We start from the raw sequence: 25,524 nt of genomic DNA on the forward strand, positions 1-25,524 counted from the left end.
GAAGAATTACATTGTGAAGTGTACATACACATTTACTACTTTGTGATAAACATGAGGTTTATCTAAAAAAACAAATGCTTTAACCAAATGTTTTATTAACAAGAAAAAACTAATGATTTGTTCTAAAAATAGTTTTTCACTACAAGTTACACCCTTGGCAGGAGGCAAAAAACGAAACAATTTCCCCAATTCACATTTTTATTCAGCAGAAGAGAGCTATTATCTACAGCGACAAGCTGAACGATTACACAGTACATATTCGTATCCCATTACATCCAGAAATTAAAACACAAACAAATGTGTTTACCTTTGCTTCCATTACATTCAATACCAAGAAACTCACACCTTTTTAGAAGTATTAAAACTAAAAACATTCTTTAGCAAATGTAACATAAAATAACTGTCAGCACCATTAGCATGTGTTTGCAATAATAATAATAATAATAATAATAATAATAATAATAAATAATAATAATAATTTGCTAAAAAAAAAAAAAAAAAAAAGAAAAAAAAAAAAGCTTCTGCAGAAGATTCTCAGCACACACCCTGACACAGTTAATAAGTTTAAATAAGGTAGTTTTACATTAGGGCTCTTAATAATAACAACTATGTTCTTGAACAATGGAATAAGACAAGCTTATTGTATCAATTATTAATAGGCTTGAATGTTTCATTTTTATAAAACTGAAACTTTCAGAAAAACGGTCTCAAAGTTTTAATTCCAGTTTTTTTTATTTAATATATATATATATATATATATATATTTTTTTTTTTTTATTAGCATTTTTTGGAAAAAACAGTCCTCCCAAGTTTTATATTTACAAAGGATCTCACATGTAAAACAGAATTTACGTTTAACAGATTTTTCATTGCATAAAACACTACTGGAAACCAGTTAACTAGAAAAACAACTGAAATGTTCACACTGCATGTTTGTTTTACAGATAGTTAAGTTAAAATTAGATAACCAATAACAGTCACCCTGGTTCTGGTGGGTGTGGCACCCATCTGAAATTATTGTAAAGATTATTTTCTGAAAATATTTCAAAGCATTTACAGTGATCTCTACAGGTAATGTTTAATACTGTTAGCCTGGTATGAAAATACTATCATTCCATCTAAACCGTTTTTAGTGTAAGGCTGTTTACAGTACATGCAGAACTGATCTACTAGATACCAACAGTATTTTCTAGAACTGGCTACGCACAGAATATGATTTGAGGTATGGGTTGTTCTTTTGGTAGTGGATTCACATGGTGAATTAGATGTACCATTGGAAAGAAAAACATTGTATCAATGACTATCCTTAAATTGTGTTTCGAACCCTGCTAAAATTCAGTGAAAAATACCCAGCAATACAGAAGTGATGGGAGAGTTTAGACTCGAGACCAAGTTATTATTGTATTTAATCTGACTCTTTTATTTTTATGAATGATAGAAAGATGTTGATATAAAAAAGGGGATGGTACAGTGGGTATGCATTATAAAATATATATTCGGTATCTTTTGAATCATAACATTTTTTTTTTTTTTTAGCTTTGCTTTAAATCACAAGGCTGTCTGTGGCACCAGTAAAGGAGCTGCATGTTCGGGTACTGAAGACACCTCTTTGGGTGGCAATGCCACCTCCACCATGCCAGCACCAGTTCGTGGGACACTTGCGTTCATTATGTGCCGTTGTAAGTGTTTGATCCAATCCTCCTGGACAGACAGCGGACCTTGGAAGACTAGGTCACAGAACCTAAACAACATTTATAAACAGATCATTATGATATGTAACATGTGTTAACTCGGAACACACCAAAATAAATATAAAAGAATACCCAGGTTGTAAAACTAACTAGAGTTACAGAGGTTATACAAAACAACCCCCCCCCCCCAAAAAAAAAAAAAAAAAAAAAAAAAAAAATAGTGCACTTTCAAAAGTTAAAGCCCTTTATGGGCCAATTTTTCTGAAGAACTTGTATATTTTCACCCCAACCGAGAAGCAGAAATTATCAAGAAATGTTCACTCCAAAACAATTTACACCTTGCAGACTGGGCATGTGAAATCCAGTGCCACCCTGCCTGGAAACATGGGCCCCTCCCCCCCCCCCCAGCAGGTGTTTCTAATAGTCTGACCAGTCCCTGTTGAACAGCTTTAATCCGCCTGATCTCCCTTGGTGCTCAAACTGAAGACTGGGCCCTACTGTTCCCTCCTACAGTGCACATTCGTACAGTATATTTCCGGCTGCAGGCCCAAACCTTTGGGTTTCCAGCAACATCCTGTAATGCACTTCTACAATTCCATGAAACACTTGTGAAGGATCTGTAAGGCGTCTTTACCAAATGTCCTGAGGTCTGACTAAATCTCTACAGGCCTGAGGCCTTACCAGTGAATTATGTATTTATTTTACTTCTACTTTTACTAGCAGTATCTACACCTTCTTCATTATAAAACTAAACATTCAGAAATAACTCAGAAATAAAAACTATTATACCTGCAAGTTAGTCTGTATGTTTCATCAGCTGTGTGAGGTAATGGATACATCTTTTTCTTTGTTCCAGGCCTCGATCTGGGCTTCCTCTGTTTGCAGTCATAAGCTAAACCCACCCACCCAAAAAAAACCCCCCAAAAAAACAAACAATAAAACAATTTTTCAAGTTATAGTTATAATCTTCTAGATCGAAAGTGTTGTCACTTCCATTTTCATCCATGTTCTTATATTACTTTACCACATGGTAGTTTATGCAAAAGGGACTGATTTAAAAATAAAATTCTACCACTAACAGGGCACCGATTCAACAATACTGCACACACTTATAAAGTTCAACTGACTTTTGTAATCAGATGGTGACCTTCTACAGTTTATGAAATCACATGTTACTTGAAAATGTAATTTAGTTATGCATGAATTAAGAAAAGCAACCAGAACCTGAAACCAATGTGGTTTATGCATCGTTTCATATTCTGGGTGTGCCTGACACAGCAGCAACATTTAGAAAGAAATAAATGTTGCAATTTGAAGGGTTGCTTAATGTTCAGTGTCCAGCTGGGATCATCATGAAATAAGCTGGTCTTTCAATACAGGTTTACTTGATAAGATTGAATTATAAAAGTCTTACTTGTTCCATCCAGAAGTGCGGCTCTTTTCCTCCGTGCATAAGCTCGCACGTGGTTTGACAGACTAACTGCACTAGGAAACGTTGTGTTGCAATGCACACAGATTTTCTTATTAAGTTCACCTTTTTCTGTGAAAAAAAACCCAAACACAAAACAAAAAAAAAATTAAGGCAAAACTTATGTATTTAATGCTTTGCAGGAAGTGCTTTCAAAAAGCTCATGCAAATCATTTTAACTTAAATCTGTATTTATTTTTTATTTTAATATGGCACTTAAGGGGTTCGACTGATTCCTTAAAAAGAAAAAAAAACAGTTTATGCTGTAAAAATAAAAAGGTGTTTTAGCAACATTAACCAATGACAATGACATATATCAAAGACTGTTAGAAAACAACAACTTCCTTTAGTTTCACACCATAGGAAGACAGACATCTGTCTGGAAATGATAGTATTGTTTTTTAACTAATTGTTTTAGACTTTGTTAAAGCCAATTTCCCTTACAGGCCAAGTAGTTTTAAATGTTAAATCCTCCAAGAATCAGGAAGTACTGATTCCAAACAACTGTTGAAATGGTTTGTGATCCAAACGGACATTAAATACATCCCACAGGATGAGGACATGTCGGTAACATACTTGTCTGCAAAGTTTTCTCAAACTTTGAAGCGATTCAAAGGATATTGCCTTCAATAGCTCAATCAGGTGTCGGAACATAATTGGAAGATGTTTTCATTGCCATACGTCAAACATCATGCAATTACGTTCCCCTTTTTTTTGACAAGCATTAAAAAGAGGTAAGTAAGCATACAGATATATCACATAATCTGCATAATTTGAATTTCAAAAGTTAGATGAACGTTACAATAATTACATTGTGACTGCCCACTCTCATATTTTATTTAACTTTATTTGTTTAAACCCACGAGACATTCAAGGTGGGGGTACCCAAGAGACAACAGTAACAGGACCTTTGAAATTAAAAAAAAAACGCTTTTTAAAAAACGAATTCTTTTTAAACTCTTCCAATCCTTTCCAAGAATGAAGCAGAGCACTTTTAACATTACCTAAATGATGAAGGATGTAGAGGTGTTAAAATATACAAAACAGCTGCAAAACAAAACACTTTATTTAGGGCTTTTGTACATTCATTACATTTAATGTGCAGAGTAATGCAGATTAGTTTGTTCTGTTCTGCTTTTCGTGTCTTTGTGTTAAAGAAAAGAACATCACTTTAACATCTGAGACATAGGGAGAATCATTACCGGGTACTTGAGATATAACATGTCTAGCTTGTATCCTATGTGTTTCGCGAACAATTTTTCTCAAATTCAGTACAGTGAAGAACAATAGTGCTTAATTTAGAAATACTAAAATATATTTAAAAAAATGCAATCAAATGCCTTACAAGGAAACAAACAAAAACCACCAACAACCCCCCCCAAAAAAAGGGTCTGTAGGGAATTCCGAGACTATAATTAAGAAAATATTATGAGGCCAGATTTACTGAGTTTGCTCTTTTGCTCTCGCTCCAGATACATTCCATGAACACGGTATGTTTGGTACACTGAGCAAGACTTCTGTCATGACAAAACAGCCCTATTTCAGAAGTTATGCCTCAGCCCTCAAATGAACATCCTGAGACTTACTTGTGCTTTCAGGTTTTTTTACAGAAGTTTAGTAAGTCTGACCTGTAAATGCTCTAAAAAGCCTTACCTGGTTGCCAGTTTAGATCCACCTTCAGTGGATGATGATGGGCTACAACATTCTCTTTGGAAGGAGACCCAGAGAGTCGCTTTCTCGCTGTGTGGGAGAGGTTCTGGTTCATGTCCCTTTCCTCTTCCATTTTCTTCTTCAGAAGCTCAATTAGTGAACTTGAAGGAGAGCTTTTGACTTGTTTTGCCTCATTCGGTTTGTTTTCCAGACTCTGCTCTTCATGCTGAGATGCAGATATACCCCATGGTTTTGTTTCCTGATTGGCGTGCTGAATTTTAACTGGTATTCCAGTGGGTGACAGGAACAGGCCGTCACTGGTGGCAAACTTTTGAGAAACGTATGGTCTCGATAAAAACTGTTTTTTGTTCAGAATCTTGACTATGTTTTTATATTCTTCTTTGTCTTGCATAATCTCATTTAGAATACATACAGGGGATTTACTCGCACTTTGTTTTGGATGACCGATCCTTCTTAAATGACCTCGGATATGATTGGACAGTCCAGTCTTTGTGTCAAACCATCCTCCACATAAAGGACATGTGTGTTCAGTTTGTGACTCAGACTTCTCCGCTATCAAAACAAAACAACATTAACTCTCTTGAACCCATTCAGGCCCCCCCAAAAAAACTAGAAATAAGAAATAAGTTAATGCAGACAATTGGACAACATATGTCATATAGTACAGAAAAGGAATTAAGTACACATAAGCAACAACCATTTTTCATCTGCCTTATGGACAATTAAAGTTGTTTTTTATTTTTATTTTTATTTTTTATTTAATTTAATACTAATAATAACGTTGCTAGTGCTAATAAGAGGCAGGATTTTGCATGGACATTAAAGCATGGCTTATCATGCCTTTAACCAAGATCCAATAATCCACTATACCCCACTTCATTTATTACCCCACTTTGATTTCACTGAAATACCCCATAAAACAATATACAGTTTAACCCATGAATACAAATGAAAACAAAAACAAAAGGAAAAACCAGAAAACTTACCTTTTTTAATTCGCCTTATAGTGCCTATCTTTCTTCGGATGCGTGGCTTTCTGTCTTGTGATGCTACCTGTTCAGGCGAAACAGCATGCCTTGCGTTATAGTTCAGACCCACTCTGTGAAGATGCCCTCGGACGTGATTGGACAAGCCAACACCAGACTCAAAAACAGCAGGGCAGTAAGGGCAGGATTTACTCTCAACAGATAACGGTGTCAAATCCAAATCTGAAAAGGAACCATTGTGCGGCACCAAACCAGATTCTTGAGTTTCTGAGCAAACTTCTGTTTCAATACATTCCTCCTTCACTTTAAACATGTGTATTGTTTCGCTATCGTTCTCATGGGCATTACTGACGGAGCGGTTATCCAAACTCCGATCTCCTTTCACTGGACTCCGCTGCCTACGGATAAAGTAGTTCCTAGCGTAAGGGTTTTGCTCATTTTCACTGCAGTCTAGAAAATTGGCTGTAGCTTCACTTGTATAGTCACTGAAGTCATACGTGTCTTCAAAGCTGTCTTCTGCTGGATCATCATAATAATAATCATCACTCTCCTCCTTCACACGTAGGTTTAATTTCTGTAAAACCACAGCAGTTTTTTTCTGAAGAGCATCTGGATACTGATCATCAGAATTCAAAACATCTCCTCCTACATAACTTCTTTCTTTTAAATTCCTGCTGACCAAGTCCTTATTTTCCCCTACGCTCTGATCAGAATCAAAACCGGGTAAGAAACTACTGGATTCTTCTTCATTTGAAACAAGCAGCTTAGCGTAGCTCGGCTTAGAATTTCGCTTTTTATGGTTTAATGGAAACAAGTTTGAATATTGTGGCTCTCTCTCACTGTAGTTTTCTTCTGCATCTCTGTAAAGACACCCTGTTGTCACATCACTTTCTCCAGCTTGCTGATGGACGAATAGCTTGTTTTGCTTGTCAGTCCCTTGTAAATAAGATGATTTAGAATTGCTTTGACTCAATTTAGCTGCCAATGAGTTGATTGCCCCTTTCCTTGCTTTCTGTCTATTTAAATTCTTTCTAAGGAGTCCTGAAAAACTACCAGACGAAGATGGCTTTTCGGGCACCTTTCTGAAAATGTGTGTCTCCAAACCGTACTTCGGACTCGTCTGCAGTCTGTAGGTACCTGCTTTCTTGAATTCACTTACAGATTTCTGCTGCTCAATGGCAGCTCTAGACGTTTCACAGTTTTGCTGCTGATGTACATACTCAACATGTTTTTTAAGGACATTTTCTCTTGATGTGTTGAAAGGGCATATTTTACAAGTGTACGTTGTTGATTTTTTAAGAGAACTGTGCAAATCGTACTTCGCAGTTACATTTTTCTCACCTTTGGTCTGCGGACTTTGTATAATTATGTACGTGGGCTTCACTGTAGCAGCATGGGCATCAACTTGGTGGCACTCCAGTTCATGTTCGGTTACTGCCATGAAGTTACACTCCTCACAGCAGTAGTACCTTTTATCTTTTTGATGTGTTTTAGCGTGCTGAACAAATGTTTTGGGGCAATTGGTTCCAAATACACACTGTGGGCACTGCAATCTTGCATTCCTGCCTTCATCCTGCAGTTCTTTTAGACCTTTGATTTCCTCCATCAACTTCTCTCTCCTCTCCTGATGGATAACCATGTGTTTCAGTAGAGAGTTGCGATCACGAAAAGAGCGTCCACATTCTTTGCATATAAAGGGCCTTGGAACATCCACGTGCCGAAACTGGGTGCTCCCATCTAAATGGTACATCATGTGTCTGTGCAAGTGCTTCTTCTCCTTAAAGTTAACATTGCATTTTGTGCACGGGTAAAACGACGGTTCTTGTTCAGCACCTAAGACTGGTGATGGCGCAGTCTTTTTCTTTGAAAACTTGTTTCCCACAAAAGGAAACTTGTCAGTCTTAACAGTGTTATTTCCATCATGCCATTTCTTTGCTGGCGAGCTGAAAATAAACTGCTTGATCGCCTCCACTGTCTCACAGGGGAAGTTTGTTCGAGAATCCACGGATGTTTGCACTGCAGGCTTTTTTTTATAGGTGTGTACTTTGTTAATCGAAACATGGTTGGCAGAACTTGGCTCGTATTTGAAAACATCCACCACTTTCGATTTTTTGGATGGATAATGTACATCAGAATAGTCATTTTCAGAAAGGTCTTCCATCTCGATTATATCCATCTTGCGCTTTCGTCTCCTTTCACCTGTAGGTTGGGGGGCTACATCTACCTCCTCCAAATCTTGATCGTTACCATCCAACAGGAACTGCATAAACTCTTTCTGAGGATCCCAGTTGAGGTCATGGTCACTGTCAAATTCATCCGAGGAGCTTTCTGAAGAAACCACTGCATATTCCACTTTTCTGGTATTCCTTATTTTAATCTCTTCACTTTTCTTTGTTTCACTGATGGGTCTTTCCTCTGCTTTTTCCTCATCTCCACTTGTCTTTTCCACCTCAGACTCGGTGGCAGCTACACTAGGTAGTTGTATGTTGGCACCACTCAGAGTTTGAACAGGCACTATGTTGGGGACAAAAAACATCAATGGCTGCTGTGTTGTTTTCTGAGCTGCTTGCGGAGTAGGAACCTTAAGCTCATGAACTCTCTGTGAAACCTGAGGGCTTGAAACTTTAGCAGGCTGCTCTGAGGGTTGGGCAGCACTTAATGAAACACTGCCTTTCTTCAGGACACAAAGCTTATCCGAGGTGGAGTGTGAAACAGGTCCATTAACAACAGTTCCTTTAGGCAAGGTGAGGTCTTCAATAGAAACAGCAGGAACACCACTATGTACAAATAGAGATGGCTGGGCTCCATTTAAGGCTTTTTCATAACTGTCCCCAGACAGCTGTTCAGGCAGACTTGAAGTATTGTTCTTCCTTGATGATGCCTGACTCTTTAATGATGTTGGTTTTGCATTCGGACGGTCACTAACACAGTCATAATTGGTCTCCTCATTAGCACCTGCATTCTCCTTCAAATCAGCCATTCTTACAGTTTGTTCTGAAAAACAAAATATTACATTAATAAAAACAAATAAATGGATTGGACCATAGCATAATAAGTAAATGACACACATTCTGGTCAGTGGAATTGATGCTCTCTGCACCTGAATAATCCTAGTCGACTACACATGTTAATATATTCTCGAGCATAAACAATGGCCTTGTGTGCAGTATTTTGATTCCTGAAAATAAGATTTACAGATGGCAATCCCATTATTATTCAACACCAATTTTCCCATTTCCATGCATAACAAATCCCGCTGTTAGCTTTCAATACTCTAGCGGGGACTTTAATTATGAGAAGAGAATAAGGATTCCACACCTTTTGGGTTACAACCTTCCTCCTTCTCCCTTTAAAACTCTCAGCTGTTGCTAAAATTGACCAATTTCCATGGGAACAAAACAAACCTCCAATGAGATGGTATTCCATCTTATCACTCTAAAATGGTGCTAAAACAGTTCCCAGCATGAAGCGCTTGTGTTAAATACTCAGAACCTAAGAGGTGGGCACATACAAACAGGCGTTAAAAACCTCAAGCAAAAACATTAATGATTATAAAAAACAAATACAGCTTTTTAAAAATAAGATTTAATATGGATGTCACTGACCTCTACTAGAATTACTCTGAAACCCTAGATATTAGTAAAAAGAAAGGCAGTTTCCAACTACGTTTAATTTTACACAGAAAAAAAAAAAAAAAAAAAATATATATATATATGTGTGTGTGTGTGTGTGTGTGTGTGTGTGTGTGTACAAAAATGTAGTGAAACACTGAAAGAAATCACTTAAAATCTTTTAGCACTTAACAAAACCTAAAAACCACAGTAAAAACGAGGAGACGTAAAGTCTATTAATTTAACTCAAGCCTTAAAATGAAACGAGGTGGTTGAAATCAATGTTTGTGTTTAAAAATGTCCAAGCTTGTTATAATCATACAGCTAGACAAATGTACGCTCAGTCGATTTGACATCCAATACTAGCTTTTCGCAACAGGAAGCAACGTTGCTAACGAAGTGGTAAATTCAGTGTTAATGAGTGGCTTCACTGTTACCACCTCAGAGGTAAAACCTTCCGTGCTCCATATCCTACCCATCTGTTCTGGTGCTAGGGGTTCAGAGAAAGAACAGACGCCTCGCATTTAAAGCAAACTTCATTGGTACCCTCTGAACAGCAGGGTGGCAAGCTATCGGAATATTATGTCTGCTCTCAAATTATAAAGCTCATTAACGGGCTTTCTGTTTCAAAAGCCTGTACAAGTTTACATCCTGATTCCGTATGGAACCGTTTTGACGCTGAACATTTGTACGAATCTCTTTTTATTGATAAATTTGAGTTTTTTTTTTTATATATATATATATATATATATATATATATATATATATATATATATATATATATATATATATATACACACACACACACACACACACATACACGACAGGAAACAAAACCCTGATCCCTGAATTTTTTTTGTTTTTTACTCAGCAGAAAATGTTTAAAATGGTTGGAAAACAGTAGTCTATCAGCCCGATTCTAAACATGGACCTGAATCAACGTTTTCACACGGGTCTCTTAGAATTTGGTAATGACTTTTCACCACCTTGTGATAAATATACATTTTTAATTGAAAGTCTGCTGTTCAACCCATATTGTAAAGATAGTTACAGACCACTACTACAGCATATAAAACACAGAAATCTTATTGACTTGGAAACCTCAAATGTCAGTATTTTTGCAAACTATCAGCACTTGCAGCAACACCCACATACACTACATCTTGAGATTACAGCAGAAAAAAAAAGAGGTGATAATTGCATATTATCATAATTATTCTGTTATTCCTCAGAGCAGGCTTCCTGGGCCATTTAATAAAAGCATATAAACTTCCTGTCAGCAATACTCTGCAGCACACTTTTTTGTTTTAGAAATTACTACAGTATTTGCAAGGAAGTATTATTTTTACACGATTCTTACCTGACACACTCAAACCACTCTACCAATACCCCAATAGAAGAAAGATCTAGAATCACAATAACACTCTGATAACTAAGACGGAAAAACGAAATACACGAGAATGGAAAAGTCACAAGAAATATAAGAGGTTATATAAAAATACAAACCGGTTTGCTGTTTAGTTTGTCCCCACAGTTTTAGGTTAAGGCATTAGGGTGTATTCACATAAGAAAATAAATAATTCTCTTGAATTATGACCTTGATTGGAGGTCTTGAGGGATGGTACACATGCAGTTGAGATCAAAATTAATGGTTTGCATCAAAGTCACCACATGCTGTTATTTTAATAGGTGTTAAGTTAGTGGAAAATGCATGCAGCCTGGACTTTTAAAACAGATTTATTCTTGGTCTAAATACATTTCTGAAAGTTGATCAATTCTGTGCTGGCCCGGTCTGAATGAGAGTTCATAGAAAGCACAGATTTGTAGTAGATTTTCGGTAGCAGGGTAAAACGATGGGAATATGGTAGTTATCTGCACTTGTAGCACTGAAGGCTTCTTCTACCTGTTAAGAGAGACACAATACCAAAACGTGCCGTTTAGGACTTCAGAGAGAAGTTGATTTAGTGTCAGAAAAAAAGCCAAAACATGCCATACAAGACAAAGGAAAACTATCATCTATGTTGGCTTTCTACACAGTTGACAGCTTTCAGGCCACAGCAGGGGAGGTACCACTGGGAATGGTCAGCCCTCCACGTCCAAACGAGTCAGGAAACTGCTGCTTTGTTATGAAGAGAGAGCCAATATGCACACAGAGTAGCTACAAAAAAAAACCCAAAAACATGTATATAATTTTATGACATTAAACAAGTACGGGTAATAGGAGCCATTGACTATACAATGCAATGGGAGCTTGTAATACCTTTCATGTGCAAGCATTTCAAAGCACTGTGCAAATAGGACAGCTATTCAAGCCGACACCTCTAGATTCCCAAAGAGAACAAATGAGCTACTCAGAGTATTAATCAATAGGAATCTGTAGTTAGCAATGAGGAAAAAAACTAAAATCCACCAAAACACTTATTAACAACAGTTTATGTGCAAAAAAGCATTGTGTGTGTGAGGTGGGGGTGGCTTTACTTTTATTTTGTTATTAGAAAAAGGGCAAGACCAGCCTCATGAAACCAATTTTCATAGTAACAGCATCTCCTCATTAAAAGGGGTTGTACATTCGATTGTACAAGTCATGAGCAGAAGCAACCGGGCTGTTATTCTAGATGACACCCGCTCAAATTATCTGTAGCCTTTAGTCAGGGAAAATAGCTTTTGCAACCATGTAATAATTTCACGGTACTTACTGCAGTTGTCTGCTGTAAAGCCATTAGGTAAGTTGCTTAACAATGTAAGTTAGTGATGACTTACGCAAGCTCCTTTGAGAGCCACTAGTAACATGCAGCAGCACAAGGTCTCTATTACCCAGAAGGCACTGGGTGATTACAGGACAGGCCTTGGCAAGTTGTTAAGAATGGAGTGTGAACCCGCAAATGTAAAAAGCAGATCCTATTGATTCAGTGTTTCGCTACACTCCTGTGCATACTATTTTTTTTTCTATTATTTTTTTGTGTAAAATTGAACATTGTAGTTGGAAACTGCCTTATTTTGTGTTCTAATGTCCAAGGTTTTCAAGTTATTCTAGTTGAGGTCTGTGGCATCCTAAAAGACGAACTGTTGGTGGAACCCCAAATCGATCCCTATTTTTTATTTTAAATTCCAATGAATGTTGTCCATTTAATGTATTTTAGAGATACGGTATGAAAGAAGGCTTGTGTATTAAAATAAGATGAACCTCGTGGCAGGCACCTGTCAGATGAAAGATGCCACCAAAGCTTAAGGGCACGTATTTCGTGGGGGAACACTTATCACTGTAAAAAAACCTGGGAGGCGAAGCACACAGCATTCCACTCAATAGCTATGCCTTTTAGAATGAACGCAATTTAAAAAGGAAAAAAGCTGTTTAGTCTTTTTTTTTTTTTTTTTTTTTTTTTTTGATGCAAGTCAAGACTTGTAGGAATTCTTATGAATCCCAGATCACAGCCAAGGGCTCAACAAAAAAAAAAAACAGTTTTATTTTACAACTGGGAGGTTGAATGAGTGCTGATCGATTGAAAAACACTCACATTCGAAACTTAGCTTAATAATGGCTAGCATTGTTTGATGGGGGACTCTGCTGGGGAAAAAATTTGATTAAAAAAAAAAAAAAAAAAAGACAGAAACAATGGCCCATTTTTTTTATGAATGATAGTGATAACTCTACATCAGTCCTCAGGGCAAGCAAACTGATCATATAGCAAATGCCCTGCGAGTGCAAATGTTACAGATAACAGTGATATAAATCTGTCTACAAAAACAACTGCAGGAAAGTAATGTAAAGGGAACGACAAAGGTTAAAAGAATGCTTTGGAAATTAGGCAGTTTCCAACTACAATGTTTAATTTTACACAAAAATAGTAGTTATTAATAATAATAATAATAATAATAATAATAATAATAATAAATCCTGCAAGTAACTACAAACTAATATGTCCATGGCTGAATAAGTCAGCCTTTGCTGATTTAAAGTTTTGTCAGTGTTTTTCTGATGAACTCAAAACCTTCAAAAAGAAGAAAAACCCATTTTAAATACAGAAGATACTGTGGTGCACTGATGGGAATTTTGCTGATAAAAAGGTAGGTTTTCTGTGATAAAATATGACAGGTAACAAGTGACAGTTCAGTGAAGTCATGTTACAGAGCAGGTACGTACATCAAACACCAAGTTCACAAGAAAAGAGCCCTATTCAGTTCTCTGGCAGAACGGTTTCCAGTGTGTGGAGCAGATTATGTCTGTTCTTACTGTTCACATGGTCTAATTTGCAGAATGTTGTGTGAAGGGGGGAATAAACAACAAACTTTGAAGCTTTAGAACAATACCTTCCCGACTAAACGGATTCAGAAGACTTATTCTCCATCAAAGCCAAAACTTCTTTCAACTGGCAGGAAATGTGGTGCGATTAAAAAAAAAGTTTATACTTTCTGACAATTTAAAAAAAAATACTTTTGACTAAATATTTGCAAATATTTAAGTTGCTTTCAATAATTTTACATGTAGAATTAGGTGTTATTTTTTATATGTGTTATTTTTTGTTTCCAAGTTGTTATGTCTAGTTTGGAACGTGTCTTATTGTACAAGAGATTTCACCTCAAGCAGTTCTGCCTATTACACTTGTTTAATGTGGTTTATATTTGGTTTAACTGCTGTTGTTGGGCCTCTCAGACGATTTATATACAGAGGAATATTTAAATAATATTAAAGGTTTGGAAATCTAAGTAGCTACTGATTGCTACACTAAGCCTCGACTCTTTCTCCTTCTCCCGTTAGCATCGAGCACAAAAACATAAATATTTGTAGTGTCACTACGTTTAATCTGTTTAACTTTGTTATATATATATATAATAATATATATATATATATATATATATATATATATATATATATATATATATATATGCATTTTTTTACAAGGATGTCGTCGTAAATTTAATCTGATTTGGACAGCAGCAACAGTAATTCATTCAATCTAATAATTCAAAAAAGGAGAAAAATTGAAAAAGAATTTCAACTTATTTATACATACTTTTAGATGAAAAAAAGAAGGGTTTGTGAAAACAGTGGCAGCTCAACTTTCTTGATTTTCTGTGATGTGTGATAAAATTTGTAGGTGTCCTTGACACATGAATGTTGAAAAATTAGTTTTTTTTTTTTTTTTTTTTTTTTTTTTTTTTTTTTTTTACAGTTGCAAATAACCAGCAGTTTTCTTCTAGCTGTGATTCAACACTCATTAAAGCTGCTAACAAGTTTTTGCTTATTATATCCTCAATTTTAGAGTTTCATTTACTGGTGCTGAGACATCCGTTTAGTATACATTTCAATAATTACGATGTCACACATTAAAAGATACACTGTGTAACCCACTTCTTTTTGTTTTTCCTATTATTGGACCAGAGGTAGTTTGTTTTCTAGATGTACGGTTTTTCTTTGATTATCAAATTATTAGTAAACCCATACAGTAGTATTCATTAGGCAATTCAAATAAAAAAAAACAGGTTAATCAGAGTGTTACTAATTGTATCAATAATAGTGGTTCTGAATGCCAAAGTACACTCAGCATGCATTTAACAGCATGCGTGCTCATTCAGTGTATGGACTTAATTGCATCTAACCTCTGCACTCCAGAAGCAGGTTTCTAAAATATCACTTCAAGCTCCAGCAGAAAAAGAAATTATTGCTTCTTGCAAAATTAATGAGCAAAAGTGTTCTCAAACTAGAACTTTGATAGCAAATGCCAAAGGTGTAGGTGCTTTGCTACCAATTTTGTGGCAAACTTTTGCCCTTACCCTTTCAATCAACAGCAGCACAGAATTTAAATTTCGGTTAATTGGTGCTCAACGTGTGAAAACCTTCCACATCAATACAACATTCTTGTGGGCTTGGTAATATTGATTTTAGCATCTCTTGCAGCCCACAAATAAATGTCTCTTTTCACACTTGCCTTTAGAGTCTCAATGAACAGCAAAAACATCAACACCTTTTGATTATTAAGTCGATGATTTTCTTATTTTGTGGGTTCCAACAGATACAGTTATATATTGGGATAGAAAAGCAGTACACCGTCAGTAATGTGTTCTGTAAGAACCTGCCATGTACATAACAAAAATACATATTGCAGTTAGCAGCTATATATATATAAAAACAGCTAATCTATATCATTGTTGCAGAATTTGCGAGTAAACAGAGTCTACATAAATCCAAATTCAAACATTGTGACTATTATATATTTTTCTATTCTACTTTCGTATTAATATTTGGTATAGTCTCTAGTAACGGAATACAGAAATTTGTACACAAAATATTCTAGTATCACTGTACAATGGAGAATTCTGACTATTTAATAATCATTAAATAAATAAATTTAATTGGAAAGTTATTTTTTCTAATTTGCACAGGAACAATGTAATGTACAGTACAGGACTAGTGTATCTAAATTATTTATACATGAATACACTGACACAACCGGATAAAACATCATTTAAATACACTGGCCATACTCTGCCACCATGTGGCTAGAAGAGAATCATGCCAGTAATACTGTGGCAATGTAAGGAAGTACTGTACTTTTAAAAATACAAGAAATCTATTCAAGAATGGGCAAATAATACACCAGAAATTCATTTGTAAAGTTCCAGTATTAATAAATTATTAACATCACTTAACTTTACTGTTCATACACTGTAATGCCAATATTTGAATAGTAAGCCTGTGGTTCGATGCATCAAGCCCCCCCGTGTGGATCTCAGGGCCGCCAGGGGCCCCCATCCCTACTGGGAGGTGGGAGCTGATATGCACTGGTGTTAATAACAATGTCAAATACATTATCTTAAGGCAGGGAAACTTGTTAGGACATTACAATATAAGGAATACAGTATCTGGTGTTTTAGTAATATCACGCAGTTTGTACAGTATTATTTTTATTTGAAGCAAACATTCGTTCTAGTCGGTGGTACATTTACAATTGGTCAACCAGGAAATATAAATGAAGTACCATCATTATTCAGGCCCTAGAAAATTGTGGCTACCAGTATTTCAGGCCCTTGAGACTCATTATTTTAAATTGATCAAACTTGTAATACTTTAAAATTGCAAACCGTGTCTCTTGAAACACCATAACCTCATTAATTTATGGACTGGAAATGACAAATGTGTATACAATGGTACTAAAGTCAAGTACAGACAATGACAGAAATTGATTGTGAATAAAGACAAACATAGAAACCACGTAAAAGGTCCACTGCCTTTTCTTTTTAAACTTTAGAGTGACCAATTATTATAATCCGGATGGGTAGGGTTTCTAAGCCAGGGTAGTATACGCAGCATCACCTCATTCCCTATATGCTGTATTGACTGAATGAAAGGGAAATACTGTACATATAACGTCTCCGCCGGTTTTCAGTCATGGTGATCTGCAATACCTGTTGGTCAGTTTCATTTTATACCTCTGAGTTCATTTTTAATTAATGTCTTTTGCGATATGTAGTGAATTTAAAGCTCTGTAAACATACAATTACTCAAACATGCTTACAGATTTTAAGACAGACCTGTAGTGGAAACAGTTGTACTAAATAATATATTTCTTTTGCTATTGGATTACTGGGATAATCTTACATCTATTTCAAAACTGCTGCATTCACAATTCACACACACACACTGTCTTCATAGTAGATAACGTGATCACTCCCTGTTAAGCCCAATTTATAGCAAATGTTATGGATGTTTGTTTTATACTGCCATCAGTAGCTCCATCCACAGTAATTTCTGAATGTTTTTTTTTTTTTTTTTTTTTTTTTTTTTTTTTTTTACTTCAAATGGTGAAGCACTGAACTTGTGTTCTTGTGGTAGGCCAATTTTGTTTGGTATAATTATTTACATACCAAGGTTCTCTTGACCGTCCCTTTGTTTAGAGATGCCATTTTATTAAAAAATATAACAAACGTCAGAAAAAAGGCTTGTCATTAACTCCCTTACCCTGTGGACTGGACACCATACCATGTCTACTAAAGCATGAACTCAGAGTGCACCAATGAAGCGCCAGATCGACCGAGGATAACACCCTCCCCAGTGTCAATCTTTCTGTTGCACCAATTACAAAAACTACTTGCAGGCAACTGCCAAACCGCTTCCTTTTTATAATATCCGCCCTTGACTCTGGAACCAATGCCTGCTGTATATGATGATAAATTACTAAAATTAATACATTAAATAGGCATTTGGAGAAATTTGTCACGTGACAGGTTATACATCTAGCATATTACTCAACATTTAACCACTTATTTAGAGTGGATAGGTTTAATATTCCCATCCCTAGCCGCTATGCCACATCGGGTTAAGATGGTAAACATAAGCTATTGCTGTGTACTTTTTTTTTTTTTTTTGTGGCAGATACTGTACTACGAAACCAGTACAGACAGCATGCGTTAATCTGGAAATCCTAACTATGCAAACTGTACACCAATGTGGAACGAATGGCATGGCATGCAACCTCTCTCTAGTTCTGCTAGTTTGTACTGCCTACTTTTAAATGCATTTTTTGCTTAAAAAATGCATTCCACATGGCCAACACAAACTATCAAAACTCCTTTAGATTACATCTCCATTAAAGTACTGCATTTTTTGGAATGTACTGTATACTATTACCTTTTCGGATATTAAAATGCATGCTCTGTTAATTATGCTTCATATGGAGGTTGCAAATTGAACATAACACAGTAAACGGATGCATGTGTTTTTATAAGGTAGCCCACCTGTGCAGCACCTTGGGCACTAAAGCTGGGTTTCTCATATTCCACCTAATATACTGTCAACATAAGATTGTGAAGGGGTCCACGCTGCACATATTAGTTTCCTCTTAAAGAGGTTTATTTTTTAAATGTGCAATTTATTTGTTTATTTATTTTAAATGTGTAAAAACTTTTTGTAATTAGACTGAACATTTTTTTTTTCTAACATCTACTTTACCACTGTGGACAGTCATATCAGTTTGGGTCAATCTTTCAACTAGACGTGAACACATCTTACAGTCTGGATTGTGCAAGACACTGATAAAGTGACCACGTTCAGCGCAATAGATTGGTTTGTGTTGGTTTGACTGAGATGAAAGCAGAATGTTGTTACAACTCTTTGGACATTGTTATATCTCAGCTTTCTTTTACATATTTATAGTGGTATGTGTATGAACAACAGCGTCCATTGCATTCCAGCTAAGTAAGCAATGGGCTGGAGCTCCAAACCCTTTCTTGCAATGTGTGCAACATTTACAAATAGAGACTGTGTTTTTGCAAGGGTATTCAGCTCCCAATATAAGACTCATTGTGCTGTAGTGACTGCTTACCTATCAAATGTTGTTTCAGCATTAGGAAGAATCCCACAATTCCTAAACTGCTCTAAAAATGTTTATTGCCAATCACAGTTTAGTTCAATCTGCTGTGTTCGAAAGATGATGTTTTAGACCACAGGTGCACCACCCACTTCAAAGAATAAGAAACAAACCTTGCAAGAATGTAAACATAACTATTTAGGTGACGTAATTCATACAGGGACATAACTTTTAGGCTGCAATGTAGCATCTGAATGAATGAATGAATAATGTCAATCTTACCAGTCCACTGACAAAAAAAGTGTTTCTTGTTCTCATCTGAAACCTCACCTGCAACAGGAAAATGAAAGAACAGTTACTGTTGCATAAAATTACAGTTTTGTCAAGATTTGATGATTTCTTATCACTAGATATGAGTGATTCTCAAAATAAAGCTGAAGCTAAAAAAAAAAAGTTTTAGACATCGACTTGCAGTACGGAAGAATGTACACAACCGCCTCCACTGCTGTATATTCCTGTGAACAGTAAAAAAGAAAAACCTGGTCACTATATCAACGACGAGCTTGCTTTGGGTTGCCTGCAAAGCTTTTATAAACAATTAATACAGCTCAGCGCTTAGGAACAGTGGGGTAAAAATAATGAAGACATTTAATCTGACTTTAGCGAGCCATGTGACTTACACCGAGTAGGTAGTGTGAAAGGATAAGTACATGGTTCACTGAAGAGAAAGTCTGTCACTTACTCAAATATCAACATGTGCTCCAGTGCTTTCTTTCCATGCTTTCTTTCTACTGTTGTAGCTATTCATTCATCTAGGCTTCATTTTCATGATTCATCTTCTGACCAACCCAACCTGTCCTATTTCTGTTCTGGCTACCGCCAGGCATCCATTCAGTCTTAAGTTGGGTCCATACATGAGTGATCAGTTGCACAACTTCGTTGCATGCAACCGAGTCACTTATATGTGGACGTCCCTGCAAACAGCTGCGAGCAGTGATGCAACCAGTTGCTTGAAGTAGCCCACAAAAAGGGCTCTACTTTCCAAGCAACCTCCTGAGCGATTTCTGTTGAGTCAGGCAAATGGCGAACTCTGACTGGTTCTTATAATGCCGACTGTACAGCTTGCATATCCTGTCAAAGAAGCGGTAATTTAAAAAAAAAAAAAAAAAAAAAAAAAAAAAAAAGCTTTTACATGGCTTTGTTTTTTCGTGAGGGAATATGGCATTTAAAGTAACAACAGTTGAAAAAATCCAACTCTTCACCGTTAATTACTGGACACATTACGATCTGACCAAAAAGAGTGTCACCCCAGTTGTTAAAAATTTAATTAAATAAATACAATTCTAAACTTGTAGACAAGGGACACACTAAAAAAAAAAAAAAAAAAAAAAACCTGGTCAACTCAGTTGTTAAAACCAAAAAAACATAGTTCACCTTGTAGATGGGAATTTTTTTTTTTTTTTAAAAAAAAAAACAAAAAAAAAAAAAAACTGTCATCTCAGTTATCATAAAAAAAAAAATGAAACTTGTTGACACAGGAAAGTAATTGCTCAGATGTGGACACAGCAATTGAGTTGCGTGACTTCAGAAGCAATTGGGATACGTGACTGAACGCTCAGGTGTGAATCTGGCCTTAGGTGTCCCCCCAGACTGCCTCTTGTGATCAACTGTGTTGTGTTTTCTGTGATGTGGACCAATGTTCACTAGGGGACAAACTGACCTCATTTTGCTTATAAAAAATGCTTTCATTTTGTAATTTCAAAAGCCTCTGCCCATGTGCACCTGAAATTAGAGATACAAGTTGGTTACGATCGGTTCGGTTTCTATCAACTCCTTCATACATTTTCGGCCCCGGGAGAAGTTTTTAAGCCATGCAAATGTTGGTTTCGGTTCCGTTTCTGTTTAGGAAATCTATACCGTTGCATCTTTACCTGGAATGCAGGTCCTCATGTTTCTAGGACTGACCAAGTAACAGCTGTGATACCAACTACTGTACAAATATAATGCAATTAACATTTACTAAGAAACAACCCCATTTCTCAACAACATATTTCTACAGTTGGAAAATGTTAACTCCATTTTATAAAGGTCTAATGCTCTAAAGGCACACTGTGATGTGAACTCCTGAATACTGCACGTGTCATTACACAAAATGTCTGCTAAAAGAGCCCTTTGTGCAGTTCCACTTTTGACCTCTAGAGGGATTTTTTAATTTTTTTTTTTATATAAAAGATGTCCATTTCTAGATTGTGATTTGCAGATCAAAATCAGCTTTCCAGCCCTAGTAAAGAACTAATAAATGACTACTGTTCTCCAAAGCAAATACATATAAGTGAGTAAATGTTGTCTGCCTCTTGCTGGGTTTTTGGTTTCTGGTTTGTTAAAGTACAAGATGGACATAAGATGTAGCAGATCAGCTAAGCTTTTAATTGCCTAAAGACAGTAGGCAAAACAAAATTCCATATAATCAACTTTTTGCCAGCAAAAATACATTTCACATACACACTAAACCACACTTAGTACTTCAATATGCCTTTACTGAAAATATTTTAAGATACTATATTTTAGTAATTTAGTCCTATGCTATATACTCTACTCTTTTCAGCTTTCATCAGCGTTTGGATCCAAACGTCTGCCCCCAGACTTCATGTGGGTAACGTGTTTGAGCAATATACAGCAGCTCAGACTTTCTGTAGAATATCATAACATCTGGTGGCAGGCTCACGTTGTTAGGCCCTTTCCTTGAAGCAACAAACTTCCAATACTAACCTAAACTGATTTTATTTTTCAGAATATAGGATTTTAACCGAAATTCAATTTTTTTGAACACATCCAAATGATTTGCTTTACGGCCAATTCAAAAGTACTTGGCTCTGCAAGGAAGTGCACAGGTTCACATGAAGGAGGAAACACCATGCAAGGGAGAGAGCACTGCAGTAGCAAGTAATATTCACCAGGAAACGCCTTCACATTAGCAGTGTCTACTAAAACTGCCACCCCTGTTAGTTAATGGCTATGCAAAAAAAAAAAAAAAAAAACCTCATTACAATAGCCTGTACCTGTAAGTCACTTCAATATATTTTTATACTAGTTAAAAGACTGGAGATACATATATAAATACAATACAAATAAAACTTTGTTTGTCTATGTTTGATGTAAAGAGGTGGAATTTCTAGACAGCTCTACATATTTAGTCAGAAGTTGACTTCATACTGAACCATTCAACTTGAAACCCGACAAGCCAACATGGCTTAACATTGGGCCTATTGGAAAAGAGCACAATATGTTCAGCTAAGGTTTGAAGATATGCACAACTGTGTGCAACAATCACCTGAGAATTGTAAACAAGCACTCTTGAGAGAAAAGCCAAAAACACCATATTGTTTGAGATCTGTTATATTGTAGTAATTAATAGTTGCCTTGAATACTTTGAATGAGACCATGGCAACTGACATAACATCGCAAACATGGGATTTTTAGGAAATTGGTTGTTTTTTCCTGATTGGCATCATATTTTGCATTTTAATCCAAATTCTGTACTATATGCATCTCATACTTTGATAATAATGGTGCAGTTGCTGAAGAGCTTTTGAGAAGTCTTTCCTAGACTTCTATACTGGTTTGTAAATCACTGTCGAAAGAGTTAAAGCTGTGTAAATAACAAGATTCATCAAATGGCGAGAATCACTTTAATATATTGTTTTTAAATATATACAATTGTCAAGGGCAGGTCTTCAGATTGCAGGTGTTCCTATCAATGGCCCTACAAACATTATCACTGCCATGCATTCATTATTTTGCAGTACTGGTTTCATATAAAAAAAATTAAGAAACACACAAACACATGCACAACACGACTACTAAAATGAGATACTTGTCTTGCAACCGAACAACGCATTCAAATAAACCTGCACAGTATTGAAATACATGCCATTATTATTTATTCCAATTAGGCTGTTTGATTACATCTTAAGCACAAAATGGTTGCCTGTCAGCAAAAAGCAGGTTCAAATAATTAATGGAAATCAGGTTGTTTTCCCCTCTTTCACGTTACATTATTGTTATTATTATTTATGTATTTATTTTTTGCATGTCATTGGAAGCCTCACATAGACACCATGTCTGGACTAGTATAAAGGGCATTGATTTACCTACAGGAAACCTTCCATTTCAAGCACTAGTGGCTTCCCATATGGAATGAACAGCTGCAATATGTTTGCACATGCAAACAGTTAACAAAAACCTGTGCTAAAAAAAAGGAACCAACAATATATATTTGTAAATTGCAAAACAAAAACATTAGTGACAACATTTAACCACAAAGCTCTGCAATAACTGGACAATTATATATATATATATATATATATATATATATATATATATATATATATATATATATATAATATAGTAGCCTTCATAAATGCTCCTGCAGCTGGCACAGTTGAACATAAAATTAAGGAAATATATTTAAACTGAGCACCACAGCAGTTCAATATAACAATTGCCAATAGAACTCAAGAGATTCGAAAGCATGGCTTCCTCTTTCTCACTTTTTATAACTTCTGGTAAAAAGTAATCAAGTTGGATACCAAGGGCGCTGGAAACATGCAAACTCATTTGGGTTTAAAGTAGTCAAAACAAAGCAGATTTTCGTCTCTTCTGACAAGGAACTGCAGAGGCTGGGTTCATGCTGAAGAAAGATGAGAAGCAACACGCGCAGGTACTATGATGCGCCCAATTGGACAGAGGAAGTTTGACCTGGAGATTGCTAAGGCACTGAATGAAGCAACTCACGAGGTCAATCCTAACTAAAAATGCCCTTGAAAATGTATCAATAGCAAAAATACTGTATTGTTTTCCATTACTTGTACTGAAATAATATATTTTTTTTAAATGTATGAGTGACTCCTTACACTTAAAACGGGTAAAATCTTCAAGTAAAAACACATTTTTTGTGGCGCTGACTTTCTTTTTTCTCTCTCTCAAAAAGCTCTTAAAAACTTTTGTGATTGCAGCCAGACTTAATAATACAACAGCACACACGTCTTGGAATGGGTCTGTCCATGTGTTTACCCATTGTGCAAACACGCATGGTACTGAATGGTATCGAAACAGAATCAATTAGCCCAAAAACCATTTGACATGTCTGGCTCTTGATTACCTCCCGTGCTGTTGTGTGCAGCCGTGTCCACAAGCTCCATACCAAGGACCCAACCAACACATGACGCGGCGTGCTGAAAACAGCTTGAGGCGCTTCAATATCAAATCAAACAACTCGACATTTTCTAGCGTAATTGCAGACCTACCTTTGCCTTTCGGAAAAAACGTGAACAGTATGTACATTAACCGTTACACCTGATTACTGTTCGCTATCGTCCTCCATCCATTTCACAGCCGCCATTTTGCTTGCTCTTCTGCAGGCTAACCCATTCATCTTTGAGGGATGCTCAGTGACCATGCTTAACTCACAGAAACAGGTCAACGGTTAAAACGTGACTTTCTGGGTATATTTTAGGCATTTGTAATACAATTTTACAGTTTAACGCGTTTACTGCTTTCTGTAATTGTTGTCAAGTTTTAATATTTTAGTTTGACATCATACAAAGAAAAATGGCCTTCCCCAGTTTGTAGAATGGAAGACTCCAGACAGGCAGCAGGAACATTCTTGGTAAAAGTGGCAGCTTGTAGAAGATTGGAAAAAAGGTGGGATAGCGTGGAGCAAATTGAATTGTATATTAAATTCACGTACCGCTAGTAAAGCATTAACTGTATGTAAAAAATATAGATGGTTTAGTTAATGCAAATGTTGTCCCCCCCTTAGGCTTAAAATCAAGTTAATTAACCTAAAGAACAAATCTTAATCGAGCAGAAAATGTGCCAAGGTTGTCTGTTCAGATACGATATATATATATATATATATTATATATTATATATCTATATATATATAGATATATATATTATATAAAACGGTGTACCGAATAGGCTTAACTCCCTGTTTTTAAAACCTACAATGCCAACGTCAGGACGTGTAGGACTCCTGATAAAGGGTCAACGCGAAAAGTTCTTAAAAAACTAAGGTATTTTCTCTAAAAAAGAGGAAAGTAATACTGTCTTATTGGGTTGAACCGCAACATGTATAGACATACAATACTTATAATTGAAAACTTTGGGACGAGACAATGCTTCACGGAAAATTTCGACTAACTTAAAGAAAAGCTCGAAGGTTTTTATTAAAGAAGCATAAATGTTATGTTTATGAGTAGCCTAAGAGCAGTATGTCTAAAATAATTATGTTTATACAAGAGACATGCTCCTATCCTGACTGGAGGAAAAAGCTGTGGTTTCTGTGTTAAAATAAACGTATAACTGTATGAAACAAGGACACTCATAAAATACAGGCTGGTTTCATGATGCATTTCTGCATATAAACAAGTAATTACTAAAAAAAAAAAAAAAAAAAAAAATTTCCTAACATATCAAGAGTAAGAAGTGGGCCAGTGCTCAAACTCATTCTCAATTCCTCGGACGTCATCAGTGGGTATCGGGTACTCAGCTCAGCCTGGCAGGTTTCCGTTGGGTGCCTGTGAGACCCGAGCCCACAGTTCAAGCAGCACCGAGGGTCCTGCGTTTCTATTGTTTGCAGTTCTGCGGCAGTGCTCACGAGTCACATGACGGGTAGAATCCAAACTGTCTGCAGCACAACCTCCGACGTTGATAACAATATGTCTACTCCGTGTTTTTCAGAGCATTACAGAGATTACGGCATTTTACTGAAACATAAATCCATTTCGT

General features: G+C 36.1%; 1 protein-coding gene across 2 annotated transcripts; it reads right to left on the bottom strand.

Annotated features, from left to right (window-relative positions):
• Positions 1–511: 511 nt before the first annotated feature.
• On the bottom strand, positions 512–24,187 carry LOC121326976 (zinc finger protein 644-like). Of its 2 annotated transcripts, XM_041270680.1 has the most exons (7): positions 24,039–24,187; positions 19,015–19,062; positions 5,817–8,810; positions 4,813–5,382; positions 3,106–3,231; positions 2,481–2,583; positions 512–1,741 (listed from the first exon to the last, which is right to left on the bottom strand). In XM_041270680.1, the coding sequence occupies exons 1-7, from the start codon at positions 24,073–24,075 to the stop codon at positions 1,549–1,551; spliced, it is 4,071 nt and encodes a 1,356-aa protein (XP_041126614.1). In that variant the 5' UTR covers positions 24,076–24,187; the 3' UTR covers positions 512–1,548. The 2 variants fall into 2 exon arrangements, with proteins under 2 accessions (XP_041126614.1, XP_041126615.1); XM_041270681.1 differs by lacking the exon at positions 19,015–19,062.
• Positions 24,188–25,524: the final 1,337 nt, after the last annotated feature.

The sequence above is a fragment of the Polyodon spathula genome, chromosome 14, assembly GCF_017654505.1.
Source record: "Polyodon spathula isolate WHYD16114869_AA chromosome 14, ASM1765450v1, whole genome shotgun sequence".
In the NCBI taxonomy this organism is placed as follows: Eukaryota; Metazoa; Chordata; class Actinopteri; order Acipenseriformes; family Polyodontidae; genus Polyodon; species Polyodon spathula.